This window comes from Camelus dromedarius, chromosome 24 (assembly GCF_036321535.1).
Source record: "Camelus dromedarius isolate mCamDro1 chromosome 24, mCamDro1.pat, whole genome shotgun sequence".
NCBI lineage: Eukaryota > Metazoa > Chordata > Mammalia > Artiodactyla > Camelidae > Camelus > Camelus dromedarius.
In genome coordinates this window covers 27,122,809-27,137,604 of record NC_087459.1, presented here as the reverse complement: position 1 = coordinate 27,137,604, position 14,796 = coordinate 27,122,809, and the positions used below count along the sequence as shown (strand labels likewise).

Genomic DNA, 14,796 nt, shown 5'->3' with positions numbered 1-14,796 from the left:
ACTACAATCTAAGAATACCGTTTCAAAAGAAAATTTAATGACATTACAGATACTTACCATACAGTAAATGAAAATAGCAAGTTATAAAACAGTAAGTATAGAATATTCCTATTTTAAAAAGTCACTTAAAATCTAACCATCATTAACCACATCTATATTTACCAATTACCACCTCTAAGTATGGGATTAGAGATATTTTTCTCTTATTTGTATTTTCTACTTTCTTATTCTCATTTATTCTTTTTGATGCTTTTCCTATTTCCTATTTGTTCACTACATATGAACAAAACAATTTTACATTCATCAACAAGAATACAAACAATAATTAGGGAAGTGGTTGAGACTTGTTAGCAATAAAGTTTTAACTAGCTACCTCGCCGAATGGGAGGTAAGAAACTTGGTGAAAAATTGTAACATCCAATTGTCAAATACAGAGAAATCCTAACAATCCAGTCACGTCTTCAGATCACTAACTATAAAACAAATGAGTCAAAATGAAGTAAGACTTGTCAACATTCTGACATGAGGGGAAAACAACACTCTAAAGAGGCAAAAGAGCTGCGTTATAATCCTTTCCAATCTCATTTACTAAATTAGGAACTTTGATAAAATTATTTCTCAGGCCTTAGCTGTTTCTTCTAAAAAACAGTTAAGCATGGAGTGCATGCTTAGCATGCATGAGGTCCTGGGTTCAAATCCCCAGTACCTCCTCTAAAAATAAATAAATAAAGCCTAATTACCCCCACCCCCCCAAAAAATTAAAAAAACAAACAAACAAACAAACAAACAAGTTACAAACATGAAGACAAATGTGTAGCTGCCTTCCACACCCAGCTGCCCTCCCACTTCTTTCTCATGAAAAGACTTTTCACATACAGGAATATGAGCACCTGCTAGAAAAGAAAATACAATTTAACTTAAAGTCTTAATTATTAAGACCAGAAAACCACTCAGAATTTACAGGAACATATTCATGTTTTTCTTTAATTTAGAACATTTTCTATGAGAAAACTAGCCCTTTGATACTTTCTTAAACAACATCCACTACGTGTAAAAAGTTTAATATAAAGTGCCTACTAACCTTATCTTCATTTTGTAGTTTCACATCGTATTTGTGAGGCAGAAATTTTGGAGGAGCCCATTTCCTTTCTCCTTTCTTTAGTGAAGTAGGGAGTTTTCGTGGAGATCTACGTGCTCTGTCATCTAATCAAATCAATAAAAAATAAATTTAAAAAGTTCTTTTAATTCTATCCATTTATTCATTAACAATAATCTTACTAAACACCTACTCTACAACCAGGCACTGAGTGGTGGGGCACAAAGATAAATCATAAGTCCTTACCTCAAGTAGCTAAATCTATGGGAGGAGTCAACAATAATTACAATATAATGTGGTAAATACTATAACAGAGGTTGACATAGAAAAATACTAGAGAAGAGAGAAAAATATTCAAAAAGAGAGAAGCACTGTCTAATTTAGTCTAGAAGATAGCTGGGGAAGGCCCAGAAAAAATATGACTTGTTCAGAGACTGCAAATAATGAGACACAGGTGAATATGATCTATAGTACAAAAAAAAAAAAATCAGACTAGAGGTAAGGGCCAAATTATAAAGAACCTTGTTTACCATTTAAATAGACTGGAATTTGTCTTATGGGCCCTAGGAAAACAGGATTTTTGGTCTAACTAGATGTACATTTTGGAAAGAGCACTACTGTGAGTAATTAATAAAAAGAAAAAACACTTTCAGCAGCTAGAAAATGAATAAAATTAAAAGGTGAGACTGAAAATAAGGAACAAAGATACAATCCTAAACATCTGAATTAATGTAAGAGGAATGGAGAAGGAAGAGTCAAGAAGATAAACTTGGTAACCAATTAAATGTGGGAATGTTAAAGGTTTCCAACTTTTCTACCTTAGAAACCAAGTAGATGATGTGTTGAAAAATAAAAAGAAAGCAGAACAAATGAAAAAAAAAAACTGAAGGAATAGTGGGGTGGGAGGAGTGAAAAAAAACCACAGAAAAGTAGTTGGAGAAACAGGAGACTGTGGTATCAAATAAATTAAAAGATATGAGAGCGACCAATAGTGTAAAAGTAAAACAGACGAAGAAATCAGTGGGTCTGACAATTAGGGGTCACGTATAACCTTATTAGAACAGTTTCAGGAGTCTAATTCCACCACCCTCAACAACAACAACAAATTTTTTAAAAAAGGAATAAACTGATGGTCAGAAAGTGGAGACAACAATCTCAAGAATCTTGGTTTGAATAAGACAGAAAGAGAACAACAGGATCAAGGGAGGGTATGTTCTCGTTTTTTAGAAAATGGGACTTTGTTTATAAGTTGAGAAGAATCGTTAGAGAAGAGGGTTAGAAACACTGTAGAGCAGAATAATAAAAGTTAACCCAACCCTTGAGAAAGTAGGAGGCAATAGAATTCAAAGTACAAGTATCCTGACCAAGAAGGAGGACAGCTACCTTCTAAGATGGAGAAAGAATACAGAAATTTCTAACAGGGAGGTTAAGAACACACAGCTGAGAAGTTCCTGCCTAATACATTCCCCTCCTCCACCATGAAAAGGAGGGTCACCTTGTGAGAAAACATTCTGTATACTGGAATTTGTCTGTCATATTGCTATGAAATTCTGGTCAGTTGTCCCCCTGGAAACAATGAGTACATCATAACGTTAGTTCTTTAGCCCACCTAGCATTCTTTCCACATACTAGCAATAATATTATATTCCAACATTAAAACCTAAGCTAAGGCATATAACACCATAAAAGTGAAGCCAAAGCCTAAAACTAGGGACTCCCAGTACACAATGCTTAAGGCATAAAACTAATACCTGCAACACCTCATTGGTATTCCAATGGTCTGATTCTAGAAAAAGTGTTAGAAGACATATCATCAGCCAACAACTAATCAAAACACTTATCAACTTCAAGTCATGGGAATTATAAGTAACCAACCACATGCTAGAAAACTTCGGTTTCAAAAGAAGGAAAAGAGAAACTGAAAAACATAGACATCAGCATGCACAATATGCAGAGTGGGAAACAAAACTGAAACATCAACAACTGGGGTGGACCAGTTACAACAGTCTCAGAAGTTTCCTTGGGACTAGAAAAGGACATCCCTTAAAAACCATCTGCACATAATCCAAAACATCTGGAGAGATACAAAATAGAATGGAAGACACACAGCGTAACATTCTAATGAAATGTTCTCATTCAAACTTTGTTAACAATTAAATAATAAGGTAAAATTATCTGATCCTCTAACAGTCGTGGGGCGGGGGATCAATACACACAAATCCTTTGAAAACTCGTATTTGTGGAGACAGAAGAAATCTATCCCAATCAAATTCCTTATTCACACATTTAAAAAAAAAAAAAAAGGCCTCAAAGGATGAATAATTTTCCCAATGGGCAATGTCTCAGTTCTTCAAATTTCAAAAACACTACGTTAGGTCTCCAGGTCCCTAGAAATCACTTCTCGATATCACAGTGTTTCAGAGTTCTGGCAGCTCCCGTCTGAGAGGTCCTTGAGTTACAGAATATAGATAAAAGGAAGTATCTCAAAACCATCACGCTGGCTTGCCATGTGTGAGAAACAGAGGTTAGAATTTACGCCCCCCTCCCCAACCTGGATCATCCCCCTTCCACACATATATACATATTTCCAACATAAAGAGAAAAAGAAGACAAACTTTCTTTCCCATCTTGGCTAGGTATGTGCACATAGATTTCTAAGCAACTAGAGGAAATGACTTCCCAATGGTCTTAACTGTGTAGGGAGACTTACATCTTGATTCACTTTGTATTTTAGTTGTTTTCTGAATCATAAATGAACAAAAGCATGTCTATCAACAAACCTCAATTACAAATTTAGTTGCTAGAGAAAGCAAAAAGATTTGCGCATAATAGAATAAGCAGACATGCATAACTCACTAAAGAAAGCTAGTATCATACATACTAATACTCTCTCTCCTTCCTTCATCCTCTTTTACAATTGCCTCCTTCTTCTGATGGTCCTGAGCGATTTGGCTAGAATTCTCTTTATCACTTGAGGGAGAATCACAAGCGCCATCAGATTTCTTCTCAGTGGCCTCTTCATCCACTTTCTCCAAAGGATGAATCTTCACAATCCTCACCTTGAGCATTTTTTCCTTCCCAACCTATAAGGGAGACAGGAGAGAGAATCAAAGAGAATAATAAGAACTAGAAACCTAAGATAATGTTTAGAATATATAATCCAATCTACACTCCACTTCACCTGTCAAATCACTGAACCCTAAAGTAGCCAAGTATGGTGATTTTTCCAGTCTAATTTCTCAGACTTCTAAGATGAAATATGGTATCTTAAAAAAATTAAATGATCACAGCAGGTGGTATAACTCAGTGGTAGAGCTCCATGCTTAGCACGCACAAGGTCCTGGGTTTAATCCCCAGTACCTCCATTAAAAATAAATAAATAAAATGATCACAATCTAGTTCATAATTCATGTACCAATGTACTAAAGCCAAAGGGCAACCACTGCACAACACTGAGATACATAAATAAATGAGATATATAAAGGGTAAAGTTACAAGAATTTCCATTTTTTAAAAAATCAACTATATATATGGGTATTTAATTATTCCAGAACCATTTGTTGAAAAGACTCTCTATTCTTCACTTAATTTATCCTTCCACCTCTATCAAAAATCAGTGGGGTGTGTGTGTTTGTGTTTAATTCTGGATGCCACTCTGTTTCACCAGTCTACCTTTATATCAATTTCACATCATCTTAATACTTTAAGGCTCAAAATCAGATAGTATTAGGACTAACTTTGCTTTTTTTCCGAGGTTGTTTTGGCTAAGTTCTTTGCATTACAATCAGTTTGGCAATCCCTATCAAAAAAGGGATTTTATTGCAATTGTGTTGAATCTATACATCAATTTGGGAAGAACTGACATCTTAACAGTACTGAGTCTTCCAACCAATGAACAAAGTCTACCTCTCTATCATTTAAAGTCTTCTTTAATTTCTTTCAGTAATGTTTCATAATTTGTATATAGATCTTGTATATCTTTTGTCAGATTTACTCCCAGAGTATTTCATACTTTATGATGTTACTGTAAATGGTATTGATTTTTTATATTTCAATTTCCAATTGTTTGTTGCTAACACATATAAATACAAATTGGTTTTTGTATACAGTCAGCCCTTCATTTCCATGGGTTCCACGTCCATGGAATCAACCAACCACAGATCAAAAATATTAAAAAAAAAAAAAGAAAATTCCTAAAAGCAAAATTCAAATTTGTCACACAACAGCAACTATTTACATAGCATTTATATTGGGTATTATGTACCATAAGTAATCTATAGATGGTTTAACGTATATCAGGGGACGTGCATAGGTTAAATACAAATACTACATCCTTTTATGTAAGGGACTTGAGTATCTGTGAACTCTGGTATCCACAGGGTCCTGGAACCAATACCCCCATGGATACCAAGGGATGCTGCTACCTTGCTAAACTCACTTATTAATTTTAGCACCTTTTATAGTAGGTTCCATGAGATTTTTTACACAGACAGTTGTGTTGTCTGCAATTTTACTTCTTTCTTTCCAATTTGAATGCCTTTTATTCCTTTTTCTGGCTAGAACCTACCATTCAATGTTAAATATGAGTAGGAGAGTAGACAGTCTTACCATTAGCTATGTTAGCTGTAGGTTATTCTGTAAATACTGTTTATCAGGTTGAAGAAATTTCTATTTGCAGTTTTTTGAGGGTTTTTAATAAGAATTGTTGGATTTCGTGGGGGAGGGTATAGCTCAAGTTGTAGAGTGCATGCTTAGCATGCCTGAGGCCCTGGGTTCAATCCCCAGTACCTCCTCTAAAAATAAATAAACCTAGTTAATTATCCACCCTAAAAAAAGAATGGTTGGTTTTTGTCGAACGCTTTTTGTGTATAAATTGAGATAATCATGGTTTTTCTTCTTGTTTATCAATAAAGAGAATTACAAATTTAAAACCTTGAATTCTTAGTATAAACCCTACTTGGCTATGATGTCTTATCCTTTTAATGTAATGCTGAATTTCATTAGAATTTGTACATCTATGTTTACAAGAGAGTTTTGTGAACAGTTTTATTTTTTCTTAGTCTCTGATTTTTTCCTTATAATATGCTTATATGGCTTTGGTATCAGGGTAATGCTAACCTTATAAAATGATTCGTGAAGAATTCCCTCCTCTTATATTTTCTGAAATCATTTATATAGAATTGGTATTATTTCTTCCTTAAATGTTTGGTAGAATTGACCATTGATGACATCTGGGCATGAAGTTTTCTTTAAGTACAAATTCAATTTATTTAATAGATACAGGGCTATTAAAGATTCCTATTTCTTCTGCAGTGGGTTTTGATAGTTCGTGTCTTTCAAGGAATTTGTTCATTTCATTTAAGTTGTCAGATTTATTGGCATAAACATGTTCATTATATTCACTTATTATCCTGCCATTATCTGCAGGCTGTTGGGATACCACCTAATTTCTTCGTATTTGTTAATTTATCATCTTTTTTACCTGAGTTTGACTAAAGGTTTATCAATTTTATTGATCTTTTCAAATTACCAGCTTTTGATTTCACTGATTTTCTCTACAGTTTTCCTGTTTTGTATTTTACTGATTTCTGTTCCAATCTTTACTAATTTCCTTCTTCTGTTTCCTTTGGAATCTTTTTCTTATTTCTCAAGGTAGAAGCAAAGGTCAATGATTTGAGACTTTTTTTTTTCCTAACGTAGATATACAGCGCTATATATTTCTCCTAAACACTATTATAAAGCAGTATCTTGCAAATTCTAACATACTTGTTTTCTTTTGGGGGGGGGGGTCATTAGGTTTACTTATTTATTTTTTTGATGGAAGTACTGGGGATTGAACCCAGGACCTTGTGCATGCTAGGTATGTGCTCTACCACTGACCTATAGCCCCTGCCCCCTTAACATACTGTTTTCATTTTGATTAAGTTCAAAATATTTTCTAATTTCCCTTTTGATTTCTTCTTCAGTCCATGAGTAAGTCAAAGGTGTGTTATTTAGTTTCCAATTATTTGCAGAGTTTCCAGGTATCTGTTACTGATTTCTAATTTAATTCCATTTTGGTCAGAGTACATACTTTGAATGATTTGAGCCCCTTTAAATTTACTGACTTTTTTGGCCCAGAGTACAGTCTTACCTTTGTAAATTATGCACTTGAAAGGAAAGTATTCTGAAGTTATTAGGTGGAATGTTTTACAAGTGACAATTAGATCAAGTTGGTTGATAATGTTATTCAGGTTTTCTATATTATTGCTAATTTTCTATTTTTTCTACCAGTTACTGAGAAGGGGCAGGGGGTGTTGAAATCTCCAACTATAATTTTGATTTGTCTACTTCTTTTTATAGTTTTATTTTTGTTTCCTGTATTTTGAACTGCTCATTAGTAAACACTTAAACATTAAGGCCTGCTATAGCCTCTTAATAAACTGACTCTTTTGTCCTTATGAAATGCTTCTTTATTCATGGTAATATTCATGTCCTAAAAAACAAAAAACAAAAAACAAAAAACAAAAAACCCTACTTTGTCAGATACTTATATAGCCATTCCAGATTTCTTTTGACTAATGTTAGGATGGTATCTTTTCTTTCATTGTTTTCTAGTACTCTTATTTGTACCCTTATTATAGGCATATATATATAATTGGGTCTTGCTTTTTTATCCAATCTGACAATCTCTATATTTCAGCTGAAGTTTTCAGACCATTTATATTAGATATAATTATAGATATGGTTAGGTATTTGCCTTCTATTTGGCATCATCAAAACTAAAAACTTCTGCTCTTCAAAAGACACTATTAAGAGAATAAAAACACAAGCCCTTTAGTGGAAGAAAAAGCAAAAGCGTGTATCTAATAAAAGATTAGTATCCAGAATATATAAATAAGTCTCACAACTCAAAAACAAGAAAAAAAACAATTTAAATCAAAATTATAACCTATAATGAAAAGAATATGAAAACAAATATATGTATGTATATATATGAATGAGCTATGCTGTGCACCAGAAACTGACACATTGTAAACTGACTATACTTCAATGAAAAAATTAAAAATTAAAAATAAATTAAATTTTAAAACAGACAAAGATTTGAACAGACACTTCACCAAAAAAAAAAAAAAAAAAAAAAAAAAAGAATAGGGCATTTTCAACTGTATTCAGTAATGCCAAAGCGTTTACCAAAACAGTTAGCAGTGAATGAGCAGCTCCACATTCTTCTAAAAACTTGGCATTATTTTTACTTTTTCTTATTTGCTAATGTGATATGTATAAAATGATCTCACTATGGTTTCAATTTGATTTCCTGGATTACTGATGAATATAAACATCTTTTCATGTTTATGGATATACGTATCTCCCTAATCTCTCTCTCCCCTTTCCTCAAACTTTTTTTCTTCCACCTTGCAGATGTGTACAGAGTATTTTCCTTCTGCCACTCCAAATCCATCTCCAGTCTTCTCTACCTGGCTCTGTGCTGAACCAGGCTGACCTTTATGAACTACATCAAAGGGCTCCTTTGTCCTCTAGATTTTGGTGAGCTCAGGAAAGGAAGCATCTGCAGAAAATTGTACAGTGGAAGAAAAGTGACACTGGAGTATTCATTTCTCTGACTGTCTCCCTAGCAGGTTGGTTTTATCTTACTACCAAAGTACTTCTCCATAACTATATTACCCTTTTCTAGTTCCAGTATCTACTCTCTCTCCTTGTTTACTTAGGTTTTAGAAGTAGAAAGGCCTCTCCACTATTGATAGCCATGAGGTACTTAAGCTTTCCTTGTTAGTTTTCTTTGACCTAGATCAGATTGTTGTCTGTTGTCTACAGTTCTTTTACTAAACTCAATTCAATTACACCATCTGAATATGCCATCTGTTCCTGCCAGGACACTGAATGATATAAAGTGTGTGATTAACACCCAATGATGATCTCCCAAACATTACAAATAAAAAAAGCAGCTAGGAGACACAGGGAGTCAAAGAACTAAATTAAGGAAAGAACAAGGACTTTGGAACCAGACAGACATAGACTTACTGGCTATTGTTGGGTTACCTAAGCTGTTCCCCTCCTCCTTTTCTCTTGCAAGCCTGTCTCTTTTGAGGCCTTAAAAAAGGGCAGTATTCACTTTCTCAGGCCCCTTGCAGCTGGGCCTGAGAAAGTGAATTATATAAGCCATGGTAAGGACAAAATCCAACACACCAAGAAGAGCAGAGCAGAAAGGCAGAACGATAAGAGTCTAGGTCCTTGACAGTATTAAGCCTCTATACCAAAGTTGGAATTGCCTGCCTCTAAGACTTACTACATGAAATAATCAAATGTTTTCAATGCTTAAGCCAATGCTACTCAAAATGTCCCCAGAGTGTTCGTATCATCACACTCTGGAGCTTGTTAGAACTACAAACTTTTAGGCCCTACCCTAGACCTTCTCAACCAAGCTCTCAGGGGATGGGGCCCAAGAATGTATATGCAGAAAACTTCTAAGTGTTTTTATTTAGGGTAAAGTTCTGAGAAGTTCTGGTACTGTTAGTCAGCTATTTCGTGACATTCACCTAAAATCACTAGTACTAACTAGTATGTTATATCAACCTGAACAAACTTTTAAACATCTGACCCTGTTTACCACCTCAGCCTTTCTGTGCAGATTCTTTAAGACATTACGTAAAGCAACTAGCTCAGTATCTAGTACATACAGAAATTCAACAAATGTTAGTTCCCTTCCTCCTGAGTCTTACTCTACGCTTTTAAAGGATTATATAGGGATTCCTTTAGTGTGAGGTAAATACTTCACCCATTTAGTTTAGTAATAGTTGTCCTTGAGCTATTTGGGCTGGAAAATTAAACAAATTTAAATAGGAAAAGAAAAGTCAACTCGATCACTACTGTAGTGAAATGAAATCTTCTGCCTGTGGATTCCATGGATTTAGACTAAACACATTTGAAAGTCTTTTAAAGAAGGTATGAAAAAAATGACAAAAGAAAAAAATATATATAGCATAGAGTTATCAAAAAAGGATAAAACAGGGAAAACAAGAGTGCACTGGTACACAGTGTAACAATTATCATACTATTCAACATTCCCAATAATGAATATGGTTCTAAAATTAGGTCCTTAAAATATCTGATATTAAGTAAAGTGGACTTCAAATGTAACACAATTTTACACATGAAGAAATACATTCTGTAATCTATGTTAGAAGCTCTAATCCTGACATACAGTGAGTCAAATCACATTAAAAAATAAAGAAATAAAAATAGGAGCTCACCTCAAAGTCACACTCTTCTCCCACAGCATATTTGGTCATGATCTCCAACCAAGCACTATCTACTAACTTCTCTAAGGAGGCTGTGTTATGGTGAACCATTTCCAGAACAAGCTTCTCATACCAGGCAGGGAACTCCTCCTTCAAACTAAACAAACATGTCATTGTTACCAAGAAAATGCAGAAAAGCCTACCAGAGTTATTCAGGTCAATTCAAAAAGTTCTTTAGCAAATACATGCAAGGCACTGGGGAATACAAAGATTGAAAACCATGTGGTACACAGGAAATAGAAAGAGCTCTTAAATAGCTTTGTCAGATTGACCTATCCATGTTAATTTTCTCATCTATAAAATAAAAATAATAAGCACATCATTTGTAAGGTTGAACATTTTCCCATTAACTTGTTTTTGCAGCTGACTTCCCTTTACAGGTATAAATTACTTATTCAAATCCTTTGCCTATTTTTTGCTTAGGAGACCATAACTTGATTATTATGTCTCAATCAATAAAATGCTTTCATATGCATTCATTTAGTTCTTACAATATCTTGTGAGAGGTCTAGAATTTTCATTTTATGGATTTGAAAAATCATGAATGGTTAACATGTTGGAACCATGACTTGAACTCCAAACCCAGTGCAAAGTCAAACAATAATGTACTACTTTTCACTTATTAAACTAGCAAAGAAGAACTTTAATTATTATACCCAACATGAGCAAGTGAATAGTGCAAAACAGCACACACACACTGCCAAAGGTCTATGTTTCAACTCTTTTGGAAAGCAGTTTGACAACAGTTATGAAAACTGTCGTATGTACACAAAGATATTCACTGCGGGATACTTGATGGTAGCAGAAAATGGGAAGCAACCTAAATGGATAGTTGTTAGATATCCAATCCTGACCAGACAGTTTAATATTTGTGTTATGGGGCGAAAGGGAGGCTCAGGCATGAGAACATTCATACAAATGCAAGTATTAGGTTTATCATCATATTACAATATTCTCAATCACTCTCAGTGCTGTTCATGACGACAAATGTTCCTCTAACTGCTAGGCTTAAAAATCTCTTATCATACTCCCTTCACAATTTATTAACCTACCAAGTTATTTGCTATTCCCACCTTCTAAGTATTCCTGTCTTTGTTAAAGCTGTTACCTTTCTCCTCTCCACTGTCCTCCCTCCCAGCTTAATCGTCCTTCTGAGATTCCCTCAGACTTAATTCCATAAGGCCTTTCCTGGTCCCTATAAATTCACTCTCTCTTTCCATTAAGCCTCCCAGTCTCTCAGGCTTAAAGCTTCATTGTCTGTAGTTATTTCTAGGGAGTGAGACTGGACAATGATACTCAGATTCTTTTCCTAACTCCATATTATTTACATTCTTATAACATGTATGCATTTCTTTTGTAATCAGAAAAATGTACTTCTACTTTGAACACAGATTATAAAACCTCAGTCTTTTTCAATAATTCCTCCCATCACCCCGTTAGCTATCAAATACACATAAAACATTCTCCAAGTGTGTTCTTCAGAACTTCTCTCTGATGTGATGGGTTCTAAGGTCAAATAAGTTTAAAACCCGTAAGATTAAACCAAGTTGCAGTTTCTTTACTATCATCTTCTGAGAATCTTTACTATGCTAATATGTATGATGACTTTTCAAGAACAAACTCTGCAGTGGTTCTCCAAAACTATGGCCCAAAACCCTTTTTCAGAATGAGACTCAAAAAAAAAAAAAATGAATATGAGACTCCATCTCATTCTTTCTATCTCCAATAATGCCCCAATTCCCCATCTGAACACTCTCCTAGCCTACAGACTTCCCACCTGCCTCTTCCCTCTCTAACTCATCCTGAACACTGCTTCCTAATTCATCTTCTCAAAGCACAACCCCAATCATCAAAACACCATATGCACCTCTGCACTTCTAGAAGTATTGCTATTCTCCCACCTTTCGCTGAATTAAATACATCTCATCTTCTACAATTGGGCACAAAGTATCCTTCAAGTGTCACTTTCTTCACTAAGTCTCATGGAGTTTTCCCTAGTAACTCTTAAGTTAGCCTCTCTAACCTCTGAATTTCCCACTGTACTTAACCTCTCTGTGTAGGTAAGCAATTTATTTCCATTTTGAAACTGAATTCTCTGATTTGTTTCTAACAGTTTGTCACCTGATTCTTGCTGGGTTTTCCAGGTACACAGTCATATTATAAGCAACTATAACTGACCTCCTCCTTACTACTCTTTATTTGTTGTAGGTTAATGGTTATTATCTTTTATTCACAGAGAATTTTCACACACACAAAAAGAAATCCACAGAAGGTAGCATTATCTCTATTTGGCAGAGCAAACAGTAAGTACTTACACAGTACAGAGGATTGTGCCTAGCCCTGTGACCAATTAAAGATTAAGTCAAATATGAGATCTGCCCTTAAGAAGTTTACAGGACACTGCATGGATCAGCAATAGCCCATGAGCCAAATCCAGCCTGTTACCAGTTTTTGTAAATAAAATTTTACTGGAACCTAGCCACTCCCATTTGTATATGCATTATCAATGGCTGTTTTCACTGTACAACCTCAAAGATGAACAGTTGAGACAGAGACCACATGACCCACAAACCCTAAAATATTTACTAACTGGCACTTCACAGAAAAGGTTAATCCACCAAGTATAGTACACTAAACATGGGATAGACATAAACAACATTAATCCAAAACAGAACCATGTCAGTGACCCAAGCGAAGAAGAAACAGTCACCAGGTTAACAGACTTGACTATTAGTCAGCAAGCCATTACTAGACTCCAGGTCTCAACTGAAGTTAGTGCTCTGTTACGCTAACAAAAGAGCAGAATGGTATTAGATTACTAAACTGTATGCTCTCCGCTTACCTACTATCAAAAGAAGTCAATGAGAAGTCCACAGAAAAAGTTTTTATTCCAAATTTCCAAAAAAGTACTAATTTTTACAATAAATATAAATGAAGTATTAACCTTAAAAACTCTGAATCACTGTAATTTATGTAATATTGTACATCAACTATATTTCAATTTTAAGAAACCTGCTAAAAAAAAGAGTACTGTTTTATCATTCCTAGTTTCCACTTATCTTTTGCATGCTTCTACTGCCTAAATTCTAAGCGTTTTCTTTGAGAGAATACTCAGAGGCTCTTTGAACAGACAGGATTTTTAAGACATCTCATGCAACCATCCCACTTAGTTAAACTGTCTTCAAACTGTGTATTTATTTTTGATAGCTGTTGTAAATACTGTCTTAAACTTCAAATAACCACAAAATAAAGAAAACTTCCTGCTAATTTGCTGCCTCTGTATTACTTCTAGATTATTTCAGCTTCTTTTATTTAGAGCCACATTTCCAGAGTATTTACATGGTAAAAGTATATAGTAAAAACACTCGAAAGACTAATCAATACCTAAATAAGTGTACATACAACTATATAACCCATTTTGTTACTTGCAAAATGACAATAGACAAGACACCAATACATTATACAAATGTAATATATTCTAATTTATGCCCCATAAATTTAAATACAAATATTGTTTTACGGTTAATATTCCCCTTTTTTCTAATAATGTGAAGATAGGCAGTGCTTCTGCTACTTACAGTTCAGCAACTTCCTGTTCCTCCTCCCAGGCCTCTTTGTGTGTTAGCTGACTGCTTCCAGTACTCTTACAAGTCCAAATGCGCTCACTGTATCTTTCCAAGCGGGCTTCATACTCTCTATTAGCAGTGGCTCAGGAAAATAATATTTAAGCAACAAATACAAGTAATCAATATCCATAAAATACTTATCATATATAGAAAAAATTTATAGTATCCTTTCTATAATGTAAAGCATAAATAAAATTGAAATCAGAGTTTTCAACTGGCAAATCCAAACAAGATGATTAAGACTAAAGTATAATTAAAATTGTCCTGTTTAATAAATATTAATATTTTAGTACAAGTGCGCTTTCTTTAATTCACCTAAGTTTCATTTCACAAGATTCACACAGTACTAAAACTTAGTAAGAAATTAAAAAGGCAAAATAAAACACAAGTCATAAGGAATAAGAGAGGTATATGGAACTGTTAAAAACTCAGATGGTCAGCAAGTTTAAGAATCAGTTCCACAGTAAGATGCGATGACTACATCAGTCTCACAAGCAGTACGGAATAACCTTGTGCATGTGCTAATGACCCATTTACTAATAGCCTTCCAGTCTACCTTGGAAACACTTGATTTAGACGTCTACAGTTTAAAAAGTAAATTCCGTGAAGTCCTAAAAATAATTCTGATATAGTATTATTTATCCAGAATTTATGTTGTGTGCAATAATACTACATTCACAAGTCATCTACCTACCAGTCACTGTTTCATCTTTGTGAGGGAGATGGAGGAAGAGATCATATAAATCATGTATATGGTTTCCACACCATCCCAATT

General features: G+C 34.4%; 1 protein-coding gene across 3 annotated transcripts in view; it reads right to left on the bottom strand.

Annotated features, from left to right (window-relative positions):
* BAZ1B (bromodomain adjacent to zinc finger domain 1B) overlaps nt 1-14,796 on the bottom strand; it is a 58,750-nt gene that overhangs the window by 37,101 nt on the left and 6,853 nt on the right. For all 3 annotated transcript variants that reach the window (XM_031432720.2, XM_031432721.2, XM_031432722.2), the window contains exons 2-5: nt 13,974-14,090; nt 10,348-10,492; nt 3,978-4,179; nt 1,082-1,203 (exon numbers count right to left, since the gene is read on the bottom strand). In XM_031432720.2, coding sequence (XP_031288580.1) covers nt 1,082-1,203; nt 3,978-4,179; nt 10,348-10,492; nt 13,974-14,090 — 586 coding nt within the window. The remainder of the gene's footprint in view (nt 1-1,081; nt 1,204-3,977; nt 4,180-10,347; nt 10,493-13,973; nt 14,091-14,796) is intronic.